The sequence below is a fragment of the Sturnus vulgaris genome, chromosome 8, assembly GCF_052056855.1.
Source record: "Sturnus vulgaris isolate bStuVul1 chromosome 8, bStuVul1.hap1, whole genome shotgun sequence".
Lineage (NCBI taxonomy): Eukaryota > Metazoa > Chordata > Aves > Passeriformes > Sturnidae > Sturnus > Sturnus vulgaris.
In genome coordinates this window covers 21,373,834-21,389,928 of record NC_142250.1, presented here as the reverse complement: position 1 = coordinate 21,389,928, position 16,095 = coordinate 21,373,834, and the positions used below count along the sequence as shown (strand labels likewise).

The window sequence follows — 16,095 nt, the reverse complement described above, 5'->3', positions numbered from 1 at the left end:
ACACAGATTTTTAGCTGTTTCCAAAGGCCATGTACTGCCTTCCAGATACCTCACTTCCAGCCATGTGGCATTTTGGAGGACCTGCCACATGGGCTGTGGGCACCTAGCAATGGCAGGGGTTGATTGCCAGCCTCTGGCACCCTGTGGCCAGTTCTACCTTGCCCTTTCCAGGTCCTGTGGACAGGTGGCAGCCATGGGACCCTACCCCACACACTGGCAGGCAGGAGAGAGCAAGCCTAGGTAGGTCTCTTCCAGTTCTGGCTGAGTCCTGATACTGGCTGGAGATTTTCTCTAGGGAGCTGATCACAGAGCCAAAGAAAGTCATCTTTCTTACTGTGTAACCTGGAAAAATCAAACCTTTCCAGGAAAATCTCCCGTTCTGTTGAAAGACTTTGTGAGATTTGCACAAATGGGTGTGTGGGAGGGAAAGGCCTCACAGTAAATCTTCCAGCACTGTAATGATCCTTTGAATTTAGGAGCTGAGTCTTCTGCACTTTGTGATGGAAGAAAGGTAAGGTATTTTTTCATGAGAATTATCTCCTTTATCCTGATTTTCTAACCCGAGTAAAAGCAAACCTAAACATGAAATCTATATACTAAGAAAGACAGAAGTCATGTATTATGCAGACGTTTTAATGAAAAAAATGCTTTCATTCTATCAGTTTCTGCATTAAAAAAGCATCATACACTCTGAAGGATGCCTTCCAGAAATGATGGTTCTGTTGTGCTGCTAACCCTTCGGTTCCTATTTCTTTGAAGGGTTCTAACACTAGAAGAGGCTTACAAACATTGCTGAGAACAACAGAGGTAATAATTTTTACATAGAACTGGGAGCTTTTTGCATAGAAAACTTGTACACATATACACACAGAAGTGTTTTTATGAAAGATAGAAATTGTATTTGCAGCAGAGTAGAACCTACACAGCAACACCTATATTTCAAATTCATCAGATGGAAGGCAGGTAACTTTTTTTTTTCAAGTACTCTTCCTGATACACTTTTGAGTCTCATAACACCAGAGTTTTCCTTTCAAAGAAAGGGAACATCCTGCATTTTTAATGTAACCAAAACCTTACATGGATTAAATAATGCAGTACTATGGATTTAAACCATGCCTTTTCTTCAAATAATGATAACCTTTTTCCTCTTGTAATGAATCCTATAGCTGGAGTCTTATATTGCACCTTTTAGTAAAAAAGTCATAAAACTTCTTCCAGTCCTTAACAGCCAAAAAAGGCTAGAACTTCTTTTCAAGGAAGGATATTGCTACAACATTTGTAATTATTACTTCTGCATATAATAACTTACTTGAGTTCAATCAGCACTGCCAATGAAAATTCCATTTTGAAGCTTTGTTATTTATATTAGAAAAATACTCATTTAGAAATAGTTTTCAAATTACTCTGCACTAGGTCTCTTCCAAACTACCAGTATAGGCTTTACTTAGCTCAGTACTATCATTGTAAGAGCTTCTGCCCTTCTGAGAGCAAGTTTTGCTTTGCTCAGTGTCAGGATTACAAGACTGTCCCCCTTCCTGAGAGCTGGAAATAGCTGCCTTCAGCTTTTCCTCAATTTTATCAGCTGCAGCACACATTTTTAGCTCTTTCAGGCTGCTTATTAGGGTTCCATAGGCTCCCTTCATCCCATGACTTTGATACCAGGCTCGAAACAGCCTAATCTTCTGTTCAGATGTATCACCAAGACAATCCTGAATGCTTTGGTCTATGGCAGGTTCTGATACATGGTGGTGACGAACAAATTTCTTGACTTCTGCGAGTGTCATCTCTGCCACAATACCAGGAACGTGGCTGCTCAGGTCAGCATCTAGGAGTGTGAAAGGAAATGAATGCACCTGGCACTTGTATCTTACTGGGTTTTATCACCTGCACTCAGATTTGATACTTCTCCTATCCAAACCAGATTAAGTTTCAGGTATTTGTGACTCAGTATGGTTTATGTGTGATTTTTTACAATACATGGCAGATCTGTTTTCACATGTTCCTGCCAAATACTATGTATTTCACAGATTTAGGCTTGCATCAATATTGCTTTCTACCACCTAAAACACAGTATCAGTTCCCTCTGTAACCTCTCCTGTCCTTCTCTATCACTGAAGTGTGGTCATCTCTCATGTTTTTTCTCAAAGTAGTGTTGGGAGACGTCCTGAAATAGGACAGGTCTCCTGTAGTGATACCGTTTTGGAGCTTGTATTTTTTCCTTTTGTGTATCACTCCTGTGGATTTTCCCCTGGACATAATGTGGGTTTGTGAATCTTCAATCCCACTGTGGGATTGCCCCCTTATAATTATCCATGGTTACTGAACACACAGTTTGCTGTTTCCTAGTGTCTGTACCACGTGCAGAACTGCAATTCACTTGTAGACAATGAGTAATTGCTCCCTATACAACAGAAATTCCTCCTGAGGCAAGACTTCCATGATGCCACTAAGTGCTCTGATGAGCATTATATGAACCGCCACTTCTTTAGTAAGCATGCACTTTTGTGCTGGAATGACAGGTCTGGACAGTGGCAAAGTCTACATAAAAATACTCTTTTTTTTTTTTTAATTTAGGACTTATGTATCTGTATCTCTGTTTTTTCTTTCTACAGAATTTTGAGAAGTTCCTTGTCTCTTACCTGTGTCTATGAGAGGTACACTCTCCTGAAAAAAAATAAAGCAAGAGAGAAATAAGTAGAAGCAAGTGGATATATAAGAGGACAAATACATTTCATAATACTTCTTTAATTTTCTTTTAGTTTTATCCATGATTCCTATTTTAAGATTGAGAGAGTCAGACCAGACAGACAGACCTCTTTTGACTTGGGTAAGTTTGGGGAATCAACTCACAATTGCTATTGCCTAAAATTATGCACAGGGACAGGAATATCCTGGGCTGGTGGAGGCCTGGTGATTTATGAAGTTTTGATTGTGGTCATGTGACTTAGGAAGCATTCCTAAGAGTTTCTCTTACTTCTCCCAAAAGAGTCCTTGTGGTGAAAGTTACTTCATTCATGTCATAGAAAAGAGGCACACAAATGTTTGGGGAAACCCAGTGCAATTTAAATGGAAAAAAGTTCTTTGCATAAAGCTGAGTTTTTTATGATCAAAGTAGCAATACTTACAAAAGGCTCTGGTTTGTAAACTATGTTATTTGGGTGATCACTGATTGTAACACCTTTCTGTTTTCTCTTGCCTGAAACAAAAAAAACATTTTTAAAATCTAGGGCAAGATATCTCTCCTTTGGACTCCAAGAATATAAAATTGTATTTGAATAAGCATCTGAATATCTCACTCAGGGTGTAATAGGAATAAGTAGGGAATCACTTACGCCACCATATTACTCCAGCTATTGCTAGTAGAGCTGCCAAAACTGCCAAAGGAATGATCACCCCCAATATAACTGGTTCTCCTGGAACATTGGAAAATTTGCATGAAAGTTAACTCAAGAAATGCAATACAGCAGCACACCAAATTTTAAACAAGACGGTGTCATATTTTAAAAGCCATCCTATTTTTTCCTAATGACAAAAGCCAAATATGTTAAAGATATACCTATTGTGAGCTGCCCCTAAAAAGGACTATCAGCTCCCACACCTGCACAGTGATCAAGAGAAAATCATGCTCTGCAGGTCAGTACAGGGCCCAGTAGGACTAATGCCCTGAGCTGTCAGGAATCACTAGGGCCACTGTGTAGAACAGGACAATTGCAATTGCCTCTCAAAATACAGCACATGATGGACCTTGTTATGTTTTAAAATGGTACCTTTTGTTCCACATACAGTGTCTGAAGATGAAGTACATTGTTTTTCAATCGCACCACTTTCACATCTGCAGAAAATATGAACACAAATTATTAGGGGACTTTTTCTCTCTTAAGCTCTCAAGCTGTTAAGAGAGCAAATCAAAATCTTCTAGGATGTTTTATCAGCAAAATATTTCATATTTTGCTGATAAATATGCTGGTTTCATATTCCAAACCCCTGATCATGGGGTTTGGAATTTAATAGGTATGAAAATGGCATGGAAACTTGTGGCAGTGGGAAAACATATGAAATTATTTTTCAATGTAGCAGTAGATCACACATAGATAACAGGAAAGCTCAGATACTCTTTTTATTATTTTATTACACTTTTTGAAAAACATATACACTCAGTGGATATGTAAGATTTTCTGCATGCCTTTGGAAAACCTTAATTGCTGCAAATTGACTAGACTGAACTCAGTCAGTATGCTTTCCCTGAGGTTATAGATGACCTTCTCTCTTGAAACCAGCTGGGAAAAAAAAAAAGTGATTATATATTAACAATTTCATATGTAGTGATGAAGCCATAAACTCACGTGGTACATTGCTGGCAATGGTCACATTCTGCAGAACTGCAATAATAGTTCTTTGCACAGGCACATTGCGTGTTCTTTTCTGGGGTACAGTTCTTTACAACCTCCCAACCTAAAAATAGATTTCATTAAGTGTATTACTTTGAAAAAGCAAGTTTCTGTCTACAAAGTCTTGTCCTCAGACTTGCTGCTAGCTCCACCTCTGCTGGTCCTGGAGAGGCTTAACTCTGATACACACAGCTTTTCTAAGGAGCACTGGGAATATGGAGCAGTCAGAGAGACCTCTGCTGGAGGAGAGTCAGAAAACTCATCACACAATACAGCTCTGCCAGAAGAGGACTCGTTCAGCACAGCCAAATCCCAATTTCTTTTTCCCATTCAGATGTGTAAAGCCAGAAGGAAACTCAGAAGATCACACAGCCAATCTCCCCACTTGATAATGCAGATGGGTTCTTTGCACTCCCTGACAGACAAGAAGTTTTCCCTTTCCTTGAAGACCTCCAATGATGAGAAATTCCACCCTCTCTATTTTGTCTAACATATCCACGTTAAGTATTCTTCTTAAGAATCAAAACAAATTATTAAATTTCTCCTGCCCTACGTTTATTATGCTATCTCTGTCTATGAAAGAAATACTTCTACATTAAAAATTACTGTATCTACATAATATGAAAGCTATTTTCATAGGCATATTGAAAATAGAACAAATTTTTGAGTTACTACATTCAGTGCCCCGCTGTAATTTGAAACTACTTTATGTTTCAAAATTTCTACTGTAAAACCAGTGCTGAAGTAACTCACAGAAATAGTGAACATGAGTGATCGTAAGAATGGTTCATATGGAACTTCAGTGGTAATTTTCCTCTTGCCTGTTGTCAGTCTACTGACTTCTCTTCAACTACATTACTGTCCATGGAATGTTGTGACTAGCCATCCCACCACCCTTTTCCTCCCTTCAATATAAATAATTGTGACACCACATAAAATACCGAATTGTTTTGCTCTTACCAATTTCAGCACCCATGCAAAAATGCTTATTATAGTAGCAAATGAGAGGAAAGTTTTTTAACCATACTGAGGTCCTAAAGGAAGGGGAGAGCACTAGAGATTGATATTGCAAGAGGTGAAGTGAGTACAAACATATTTGAGTTGAGAACTGTCTCTCCATTCACTAAACTTGATTTTGGGTATGAAGAATGAAGAACTGTAATTCTCTAAATCCAAATAGAGCAGATCTACAGGACACTTGGTGGAACTGGTAGGAGATAAGTTTAATGGACTTAAAAAAAAAATCTATGATGGGTATTTATGAAACAGGTAGTGAATTTCTGCTGTCACCCAGCAGGTTTATGAACTAAAAGGGCTCATAAACAGACCCTGAAATGACTAGGAAGGGATAGATCTTCTAATGTCCTTTCCCCCAGCTGTGGATGCTGACAGACTGCAGGGAACAGACCACAGAAAGCAGACAGGTTTTGTGTGTGTCTTCTCTAAATATCACCTCTTGCCTCCACTGAATGCAGAATGCTGGAGTAGGTGGGGTACTGGTCTGCCCCAGGAGGGCTTTTCTTACAGACTTTCACACGTATCCCACACAGCATCCTGAGCGTTTCAAAAGACAACAACCAATTTTAAACAATATTATCCATTACATGAAAGACTACAGAAGAAACCATCATTACTTATACCCCTGTTTTAAACAGGAGGTGAAGAAGAGGGAGAACTTGCCTTCCTTGACTCTAACCAGTTTGCACAGTGTCTGATTTGCATGGACTTTGGCTAAGCAAAGGCAGATATAAGGAGAAATAATGGACCAACTATTTTGCTTCCTACTTTGTGCTTGATGAAAAGGAACTGGAGGATAAACTTACTACTTTCTCACAAATTCATTCACGTTCTACTACTAAAAGTTTTGAATGTACATGCTAACCACGGTTAAGATATTGTGGAGACTTTTCAGTGGAATCCTGTATGAAAGAAGAGTCATTGCTACTGTTGCTATTTCTATAGACATACCAAATGTGCTGTCACACAATCTGCATCTCCAACACTCGTCCAGCTGATTGGGGTGATCCATGAATTCCTTTCCTTTCTCACATGGAACACAGTGTTTGATAATATCTGTTGGGCAGGAGACGTTTTTAACAAAACCTGTAGAGAAAACCAACAATTTAGAGAGAAGCCACCAGCTCTAAGACTAACATCAGAATTTGATTTTTAATCCCTAGTACTTTTTGATTCCAAATATGGAATGTATATTCTTTGTGCATATGTAGATGCACTTCAGGAATGTAGTATACATAACATTTGATTATCCTCAATCTTCCTCCATTTTAATACTGAAGGAGAACACACCAAACAAAACTGTACATGAAAAATTGGAAAACCCATGAACGTTTGGAATCTTGCAGGCAAAAGCATGTGTTTTCACTTTTTCAACCTCTTTCAAATATGTGTATGTTAGTTCTTGGCTCTTTTGTAACAAGCATGTTATGTAGTGAGAAGTTATTGGTGCACTGAGCTCAGGAAATATCTCTGAAGCAGTTTATGTCCTGTAACAAAAACAGATACAGCTGGAATGAAGCACTGCATCCAGGAAACCACCCCATGCCACTTCAGTGCAAAGCAGTTGTGCATGCTGTGGTGTTCCCTGTTAATGAATTCTCAACACAGTCTTACAATCATACTCACCACTTCTACATTTCTTGCAACACTGAGCATCTAATTGGTATTCATCCTTGTTGCAGTTAATTTCCCTCCTGGAAATGATCCTCCTATTGTACATTATTAGGGCTTCAGTATAATTTTTGCACTGTGTTTCAATAATTGAGACAGCCACCTAGGAGAGAACAGAAAATTAGACCAAAAAACTGTTTAGGACTGTAGGTGTGTTTTAGTACTACCAGAATCACATTAATAGTGCAACTAAACATACTGATATTTACTCCCTTATTAAAACTGTCGACTACTTTAGATTTAATGGACAATGAGGGCCCATATTAAAGCCGAGAACTCTACCACTACAGGCACTCTCCTTTCAAGTTAATTTAAAATATAACTATTTCTTTGAATTTTTTGCACTGTCAAGTTAAATTGCATAGTGGTTGGGGTTTTTTGTTTGTTTGTTTTTATTTCTGTCATTAGGCAGTAGAGCTTTACTAGTGGTCCCTGTCCTGCCTCTTTTCCATGATAATAATAAAGCACTGTGGCCCAGAGGCCAAACCGTGAGGCTTTTTTTTTATTTTGGAAGAAGGAGGAAGAATGATAAGGATAAATCTGGTATAGTTTGCCTTCTTCTCAGCAACATTTTCTGCAGAATTCTATATTTACTCTGCATGCACTAAATATGAGATGTCTACATAATGGAGCTATGGATGCTGACCATAATTTCAGTTAGATGTAGAAAATTCTGTATGTTAAATTACTGAAAAATCATTTTGGATATCAAACTAGGTTCTCAAGTGAAGGAAATGCTACCTGTAGCTAACTAACTACATGTAACCAATGTAACCAATAAGGCCATTTCCTCCTACAGGTAGCCACTTCTTTTGACCCTGTAGTCTATTCACAAGTAAGAAAGTCGAAAGGATTTAATTTCCTTAGCATCTCTCTGATTAAAATGCATATGATATTAGTTACTGGACTGAAATTAAGGAGACCTTTCTTTGCACTTGGAGGTGAAGGTCCAGCAGCTGAAAGAGCATAATTAGCACTGGAGGAACTCTGGATATGGATGCTCAGCCCATGTTTGGTGCTCTCTCTTCCTTTGCTGCCAAACTTTCAGGGTGGTCTCCTCTGAATCCCAGTGTAATGATGTTAAAAAGTTAGTCTTCACAGAAGCTTTCAAATGGATATGTCAAATTTGTGTGATTTGTTTTATTTTTGCCTAGAAGAACTGTCTCACTAAACACTGGATTAGAAAGTCCAATTAAAAAATAATTACTAAAATATAGTCAGGGATGTACGACCAGTCTGGTTTGGTTTTTCCTAAGGCAGTATGAAGAAAATGTCCAAAGAATCACGCAGAAAATAAGATATAATCAAAGAAGGAAACATATTTCTAAATTACTAATACCAGTAAAGCTTAGCTGATTTTACCAAATGCCTGTAAACATATTGTGTGCAGAGAGATGTGTTCCCTTACATGAACAAAGCTCTCTGCCTCTTGTTTATGCATTTATACAAATGAGCTATGCTGGTATGAGGGGCTACAGAACACAACATTTTTAGATGGATGCTCTCTGCTCCTGCTCACGGAGATGAACTTCCTGGTACACTTACAAGAAGTGGGGGTCACTTCTCAGAATCTGACACTCAAGCAGCACCAAACACATTGGTTCTGCTTGCAGGGATGTCTTACAACGTCTTCCTGTAGAAGGAATAATGATGAAACTGTGAAGACGTTTTTTCAAAGCAACACCCTAATTTTTTCAAACTTTTTTTTTCCTCCTGGATTTGCACCCTCTTAAAAGCAAACTATTTGCTATTTACAAATTTTGCTGTGTCTTACAGGGAAAAAAAAAAACAGAAAAGAGTCAATACTCATTTAGCTTCCTGTACACACCTTAGTTGCTTTATCTGTTGTCACTGAGCAGTAATCACTACTATTGAAAAGGAAGCAGTTTAGGGGCTTTTATACAGGCAGGGATGATAGGTGCTTTTTTATGACACATGCACTCAAGCAGTGGTTGTATGTCTTCAGCCTAGAATGACTCACAGAGGCTCTCTCTTAACCTAAAAAAAAAAATTGTTTTCGTATCTAAACTGAAGATTGCACTAAGCAGTCAATGGGAATAAGATCAATCATTTGGGGACATCTGCATTTAGCAGAACCCATAAAAATTATTATATGAGCCCAAAGGTTCTGGTTTCTCTGCATTTGCATTGCCCAGAAAATGAAAAGTGTTTTCTACCTGCTCCCTCTTCTTCATTCCAACAGCCTCCTCCAAAATGCTTTCACTAACAGATGAAATGACACTTTTATGAAACCTGTTTTCATCTGCATTTCCAGGGCACAGTGACAAGAACTTTAATTTCTTTGAATACTCGTCGTTTTGGGATTCTCAGACCTCCAGTTTTTCCTCTATAAAACTATTATTTGAAACATGTGAATCCATTTTAACAGGAAAGCTTCTGCAAGACACAGCTTATAGGTATGTAATCTCAGCTTTGGAAGTGTGTGAACATGTAATTTGCATACAGGACTTTTAAAAATTTTACAATGTTAAACCTGAGGAAAAAAATTCTGTTATCTCCTGTTATACATTTTATTTTTAGCAAGTCACTTCTCCCATTTCTAATCTATAAATGCTGACGAATGAGAAGACTGATGGCCACAGAACGGGGCCTTTTTTTTTCCACTCCACAGCTGTTACATGGACCAAGGTGTGTGAGCTCATCAGGGGCTTTCTAGGTGTTAAAAAAGGAGGAGGGGGATTTTTCTTGCTTTTTTTTTTTTTTTGCCTTGTGGAAGCTGGGTTGCTAGAACTAGCTCCATTTTAATACACTTTTCTCTGTAATTAATCTCCCTTGTATTAACTCTGTCAGGATGGCCTTTTCAAAGAGTAATTTCACACAAAGAGTAATCTTAAAAGGATTCTCTAATCCAATTCTTTCACTATGACAAGAAATTTCTGCTTCCACAACCTCCAGTATCATTTTTCCTCCAATTCATTTTTTTCTCCCACCAAGGCTGAATCTCATAGTTAAAAAATAAACCTCTAAAAATAGTATTTCACATTCTAAGATATTTTTTATAAGAAGAATAAAAATAATCCAGTTCCATTTTTTAAAGCCCTACAATGGGAGTTGGTATTTCCCCACAACTAGAAGCACCCTGAGCTTCTTAAATTCCAAGGGAAATGTGTGTGTTTAATGCACCCGAGAGAACCTGTCCAGCACCTTAAAACACTCACTGTCCAAATTTAATCCATTACCTTTTCAAATCTCAGCTGACTTACATGCAAATTGCAACAACATATTGGGGAGTTCGTTATGATTGGTTATTTTGTTGGGTTTTGCTTTTTAGAAGTACAGTACTACTGAGCATCTAGTAAATATTTGGAGAGTTGGGAGTGATATATTAACAGCTCTCACCTCACTTCGTTGAGACTAAGCATGAATTAGAGCTTGACAAATACAAATCTAGCAACTCTCCCCCTTTTCTTTTTGTAACACAAAATGGTTTTCTTATGACTTTCTCTTTGTTCAGTGAGTTACTGCAAAGATAAAAGTGGTTACTGAGGAAACATGCACAGACATGTTTCCAAAACTGAGGCCCTTATACTTTTCACTTGAGTCTTGGGTCATCCCATCATTTTATGGTTGTTTATGCACGTACACTTAAATGTGTGTATTAATTTTCCAAGATATAAGGAAGAAAGGCCAGTGCAGTAATGTAGGAGCCTTGTTTTCAAAGGTACATTTTCTGAACTTCCAGAAAATTGCCTGCTCTGTAGTGTTATCATAATTACAAAATATTTATCTAACAGTTCACTCTCTAGCCTATTCCTTTAGAGTGTTTTCTTGAGGTGATTTTATGCTGGTACTCAATTCCCTCATCACCTGCTGTGAGCCCAGAAAGGTTTAGGATGAAGCAGGAGCCTGGGAACCCCAGCCCATCTCTCTCTCTGGCATGCATCGGGCTGCGATATGGATTGTTTGCTCGCTGCCTTTGTTCCATTTGTATTCTTGATTGCTTAGGCAAGAAGCTATTTTATCTTCCCCCACCTTTTTCCTGGATTTCAGCAGAGATCCTTCAGTTGTTTCTTTTTGGTTTTTTTGTTTTTGTTTTTTTTTTCCACTTGAACTGTTTTGGCTTGCAGTCCAGTGAGCCTACTGGGGCGGTGGGAAAGACCCGAGCCAGCAAAAGAAAGGACACTAAAACCCACCAGTTTCACCTGCTGTGAAGAGCAGACCAACACCAGAAGCTCAACAGGTTCCTACCTACCTTTTGCCTGAGCTGCTGCGTGGATTTTTTCCTAATCTTCCCTGACACAAAGGGAGCAGCCACCATCCTCGCTGGGTAGGGAGCACAGGGTATAAAATTGTTTTCTTTCCCATGCCTTGTGGGTATATTGCTTTGTTAATAAACAGGTGGGTTTTTTTCACTTTCACTCCCTAGCATTAATTTCTCTCATTGGCAAAAAGGAATTATTGGAGCCCTTCTCTTTAGAAGAAATTATCATTCCAGAGCATTTTGTCCTAAAATTTGTCTCTAAACTAAGACAAGTGTGTCTCTCAGTGGTATGTAGTTTTGTAGCTTTTTCTACACAGAGAACACAGCTGTTTTCTGACTTTATAGACCATTGCTATTTTTGCCTGACTAGCTCTAAATCTTTTACTTGAGTGCAGCTTGGAGTTCCTTGCAAAATTGAGGTCTCATTCAACAAACTGTTTTCATGCTCTGGTTTAACCAAATAATATGCCAAACTTTGACCAGGTTTGTTATTTTATAAGTAGTGAAACGACATGCTAATTAAAACAACTTTTTAAAAATAGAAATTATGTAGGAATGCTACAGTCTTTCTAAGGTACACTGAAATTTCGAAACAATTGGAAAATAAGAACAGAAATTACATATTCTCTGGAGCAGTGTTATAAAAGAAAGTATTTTTAATCTTAATATGTATTCTGGATAGTATCAACATACTGAGCTACACTGATAGTTGTGTCACTAGTTGGCTGCTCCTTTAGTACACACTTCTGTCAACAGATGAAAATCCTTCTTTGTATTTAATTATGCTTTGATGATTTGTGCAGGGGCATGGATAGAGCTCTGAAATACTTTAAATAATTTACTACCTGTTATACAGTTTATCAGTTAATCACAATTTGAGTGGTTTATACATTAAGACTTGATTTTAACCTGACAAACTGCATTTGTTAGCAATAAAACCCCACAGTGTGGAATTCAAAGGTGAGCTCCAGTGAGCTGTTTCTGAAACGGGAGAGTCAGGGCTGGGGAAGCAATGTGTGCTGAACCCAGGGCTGAGCTGTGCTGTACCCAGTGCGTTGCAGTGCTGAGCTGCGCAGGGACTCACTGTGTGCACAGGGCACGGTTCAGGCAAGGCAAGGCCCTGCCCTATGGCTTCCAGTAAATGCTGCACACAGACGCCAGGTTTGGACTATTCCTCTAGCTTCTCCTGGGTCACTGTCACAGTGGTTCAAACTCCTCCCCCGCAGGTATTCGTTGTTAAGTTGCTTTCCCTGCTCGCTGTTAGGGATTCGCTGAGGTGCAGCGCAGGTCGGCTCCCTCCGAGCCCGGTTTTAGCCCGGGCTGGTCCCCCGGAGTCCCGGCAGAACTGGGACTCCCCATGTGCCTGGCCCGCCTCTCCGGCCGCTATAGGTGGCTGCGGACCGAGGCCAGTGCCAGATGTCCCTGGGTCCCCCACCTACAGCTCACGATCCGACAGCCACCTGCATCCCCCCGTCCGCTCTTACACAACGCGCACTTCACTTAGCACCCTTCAAAAGTGCCTGAACTTGAAGGTGCGTTTTTTCCACTTAAAACATCGCCTAAAGAATTGACTGAAATGTCGGTAACAAGTTTGCCACGCCCGGCGCTGCCGCACTCCTCGTCCCGCCCGGCCCCGCCGCCCGCCCGCTGCCCCTCTCGGGCTGACACTTACGAGGAGCAGAGGAAGGAGCCCTCGGGCCACGCCGCCGCTGTCCCGCACCTTCCGCATGCCAGCGCTACCCGGCACCTTCCGGCGGGACAACCAGAGTTGCCCTCGCCCTGTCCTCGCCCGTCCCGACCCGCCTCGACCCGCCCCGACCCGCCTCCGGCACAGCGCGGCTCGGCGGGGCGGGGCGGGGCGGCCGTGGAGCCGGGCGGCCCGGGCGGAGGGAGCCGGCCCCGGGCTGGGGCTGCGGCCGCCGGGCGAGCCGCAGGCAGAGGCGGGACAGCTCCGGGCTCAGCGCCCCACAGTGACAGGGAGCGAGGGCACGGAGCTTCCGCTCGGGTGTCCCGGGCATCGTGGGTGCTCGGTCGGGGGCACGCACTCGGCGGCTCGTGGATACTAGGCACGACCTTGGGGTCACCAAGCCGACAGCCTTAGTGCTGGGAATGAGGCATTCGATTCTGTGCTTCAGGTGCTGGGAGGAGCAATTGCCTCCGCACCGAAGGCAGAAACTCTGATTTTGTAGTAGTGCCAAGGATAGGATAGGCTAGGGGCAGGCAGTCAGAACAGGCTAAACTCACTGCACCAGGCAGTACTGCCCTTTGCTGTCCTATGGAAAGGGTGGCTCATGTCCGTGACTTTATTTTCTATCTTTTCCCAGTCACTTCTTGTGTTTTTCCTGCAAACTTTCAGTGGTTTGTAGTGCTGGTAGTTTGGCCTGCTTTTTAAAGCCAGAAATGATGTGACGGTGTTAGTTACCGATACGTGTTTTCATTTTTCAAGTTTTGACATGATTCCATCACCTTGGGAGGACCGTGGCTGCAACTGAGCTGGTATTTTCATTTTAAACACCATTTTCGAGTGGTTTATGACTCAGATTTTCAAAAACCCTTCAGCTTTTCTTCTGATATGGCTCTTAGCTGCAATACATAACATCAACAAAAAATAGCTACTGTTTTAAACACTTAAGGCTTTTTAACCACTTCCGGATAAACCAAAAGGTGCTGCTGAGACATTTTTAGAGGTGCTGCCTTTGGAGTACCCTTGAACAATCATCTTTTTGCATTCCCAGTGGCAGTATGGGATGCAACGAAGAAGAGGCATGTCTCTTGGGTACAGTGCCTTGGGTTACACGTCTCTAGTTCCTACTGGCAAACCCAAAGCAGCGTGTCTGTGAGGATGCTAATTTTAGCGGAAATTTGCGTGCGGGTACGGGTGGAGTAGGGGCCGAAAGCAATGTTGTCCGGATCCGGATCATTGCTGCAGCAGAAAGGTTGCTAGAATTGTTTCCAAATCCATCACCTGAGGGGATCCTGTTTTGTCCTAAAATCCAAACCTTATGTGGCTGGGCATTGCTCAGGGTTCAGTGACACCCCTCTGTGCCTGTTGCACTATTTATCCGAGTATGAAGAAGGTATTCTGCTGCCACTCGAGTCTATTAGATGCATGTGGTTTGCGCTCCTCCCTGCCCCCCGGGTGTGATGACTGTGTGCATGTAGCTGCCTTGCGGTGGAGTGTTTTTGTCTTGGGTAGGAAGCTTTGAGAGATGTTTGAGAAGCCACCAGATTCATGTCAAAACAACACTGTCTGCATGTGACTTGAAGTCATACCTTGTGTAGTTAGTAACTGTAGTTGTCTGGGGATTTTATATATATAATGAAGAAAGATAAATGTGTTTGAAGGACTTTCTGTTGTTTGACTGTTGAGTTGGTATCAGTGAGGACTACAAGGCCAGTGTTTTCATCTTTGCTCTGCTCCTTTTGTTGCAGCAGCTTTTTTTTTTGGCTAGTAAAAGTGGCAGCGTTGACTCTTTTCTTTACTTACCCTTCATCTAAAACGTAATCCAGGGGTCAGCAGCGGCCTGCTAAGCAGCACAGGCTCTGCAGTATGTCTCTGCCAGCAGATGGCCTTGTGCCTCGCCTAATGTGGGAACAGGGATCACTCTGGGAAGGGATACAGCTCGAGGAATACTTAACTTTTTAGCTCCTTCGCAATTCCACTTTAAAAATGTAAGGTTGTAGAATTAAAGAGAAATGTTAATTTTTTTTTAACTGTGATTCTTTGATTTATGTGTGTGTGTATGCATTTCATTTCTTTTTTCCCCTTGTAATTGTTGTCCTGTATCTACACATGTACACTGGTCATAGAAAATTCTGTTCTGTGCAAAACCACCCAAGAAATAATTTTGGACACGCATGGTTACAATATTCTGGCATTTAGTGTTCTGAGTTGGAATCATTATTCACACCTTAACTGACATCAAACCTTTTCTACCCTCTCCAGAAAGCTGCTTGCACCTAAAGAAGCTGACTCTGTTGGTGTATTACAACATTATGGATTGCTAAGTTTTTGAGAAGGTTAACTTAGTCAGTCTCTCCAGGTGAAGAAAAATTTGTCAAGGTGCAATAAAACATAATTGATGGCCCCGAGCCCTGTACATTGTATTGGTCTCACCTCAGAACACTGAATCCATATTTATATTCCAGAAGGAAAATAATAGGGGAAGAAGGATAAGATTGGACTTGCTTTCTACTACACTTTTCTCTGTTAAATTATTACAGATTTTTAATTTTTTTAAAAATAGTTGGTTTAGATTTTTTTTTACATATTGGTAATCTTTAACAGTTCTTTTGTACTAAGATTGGGCAATTAGATTAATCATGCAGTATAACTTAACCAAAGTAGTTCCATCAAACTTAAATTCTCCTTTGACTTAATATACACATTAGAAGATAATTGTTGGTTTGTTTTTTGGTTTGTTTGTTTCAGTTCCTGTCTTTTGTTTTCTTTTGCTTTCCTGTTTTGCCGCTCCCCTTCCTCATGTATGTTCAAGAATAACTAATCTCCTTTTGATTTTTGTTCCAGTACTAGAGTGAGTGATCCATTACTCATGCAACTCGATTGCATCTTCTTCATCTTTGATTCAAACCTCCTCAGTGGTGTGACTCATGTCACAAGCATCAGCTAACACTACTGGGAAATGATCAGAGTGGCATCAGTCTTTAAATACAGTTTTATGCTAGTGGTATTGTTTTCCAGATCTTCTGTGAAACATTAGAACAGGGACCTTGCTCCACCCTTTGCATTATAGTCCCATAGACCAGAGGAGATCTGTAACCACTGGAACTATTGGC

General features: G+C 40.6%; 2 protein-coding genes across 2 annotated transcripts in view; one reads left to right on the top strand and one right to left on the bottom strand.

The window, feature by feature from the left end:
- ACTA2 (actin alpha 2, smooth muscle) overlaps nt 1-16,095 on the top strand; it is an 82,696-nt gene that overhangs the window by 44,435 nt on the left and 22,166 nt on the right. Inside the window, exons 3-4 of the mRNA XM_088169101.1 lie at nt 2,760-2,827; nt 9,352-9,493. The gene's annotated coding sequence lies outside the window, so the exon portion shown is untranslated. The remainder of the gene's footprint in view (nt 1-2,759; nt 2,828-9,351; nt 9,494-16,095) is intronic.
- Nucleotides 618-13,098, bottom strand: FAS (Fas cell surface death receptor). Its single transcript, XM_088169102.1, has 9 exons — nt 12,971-13,098; nt 7,032-7,179; nt 6,357-6,491; nt 4,344-4,452; nt 3,768-3,832; nt 3,333-3,413; nt 3,126-3,196; nt 2,640-2,664; nt 618-1,825 (listed from the first exon to the last, which is right to left on the bottom strand). The coding sequence occupies exons 1-9, from the start codon at nt 13,025-13,027 to the stop codon at nt 1,410-1,412; spliced, it is 1,107 nt and encodes a 368-aa protein (XP_088025228.1). The 5' UTR covers nt 13,028-13,098; the 3' UTR covers nt 618-1,409.

Bases quoted from the DNA above. Each gene is read 5' to 3' on its own strand.
- FAS (XM_088169102.1), bottom strand. From the start codon at position 13,027: ATGCGGAAGGTGCGGGACAGCGGCGGCGTGGCCCGAGGGCTCCTTCCT. The intron at 3,833-4,343 runs GTGAGTTTATGG...TATTTTCTGCAG, and splicing joins CATTGCCAGCAATGTACCAC to ATGTGAAAGTGGTGCGATTG. The intron at 1,826-2,639 runs GTAAGAGACAAG...TCACACTCCTAG, and splicing joins TGTACCTCTCATAGACACAG to ATGCTGACCTGAGCAGCCAC.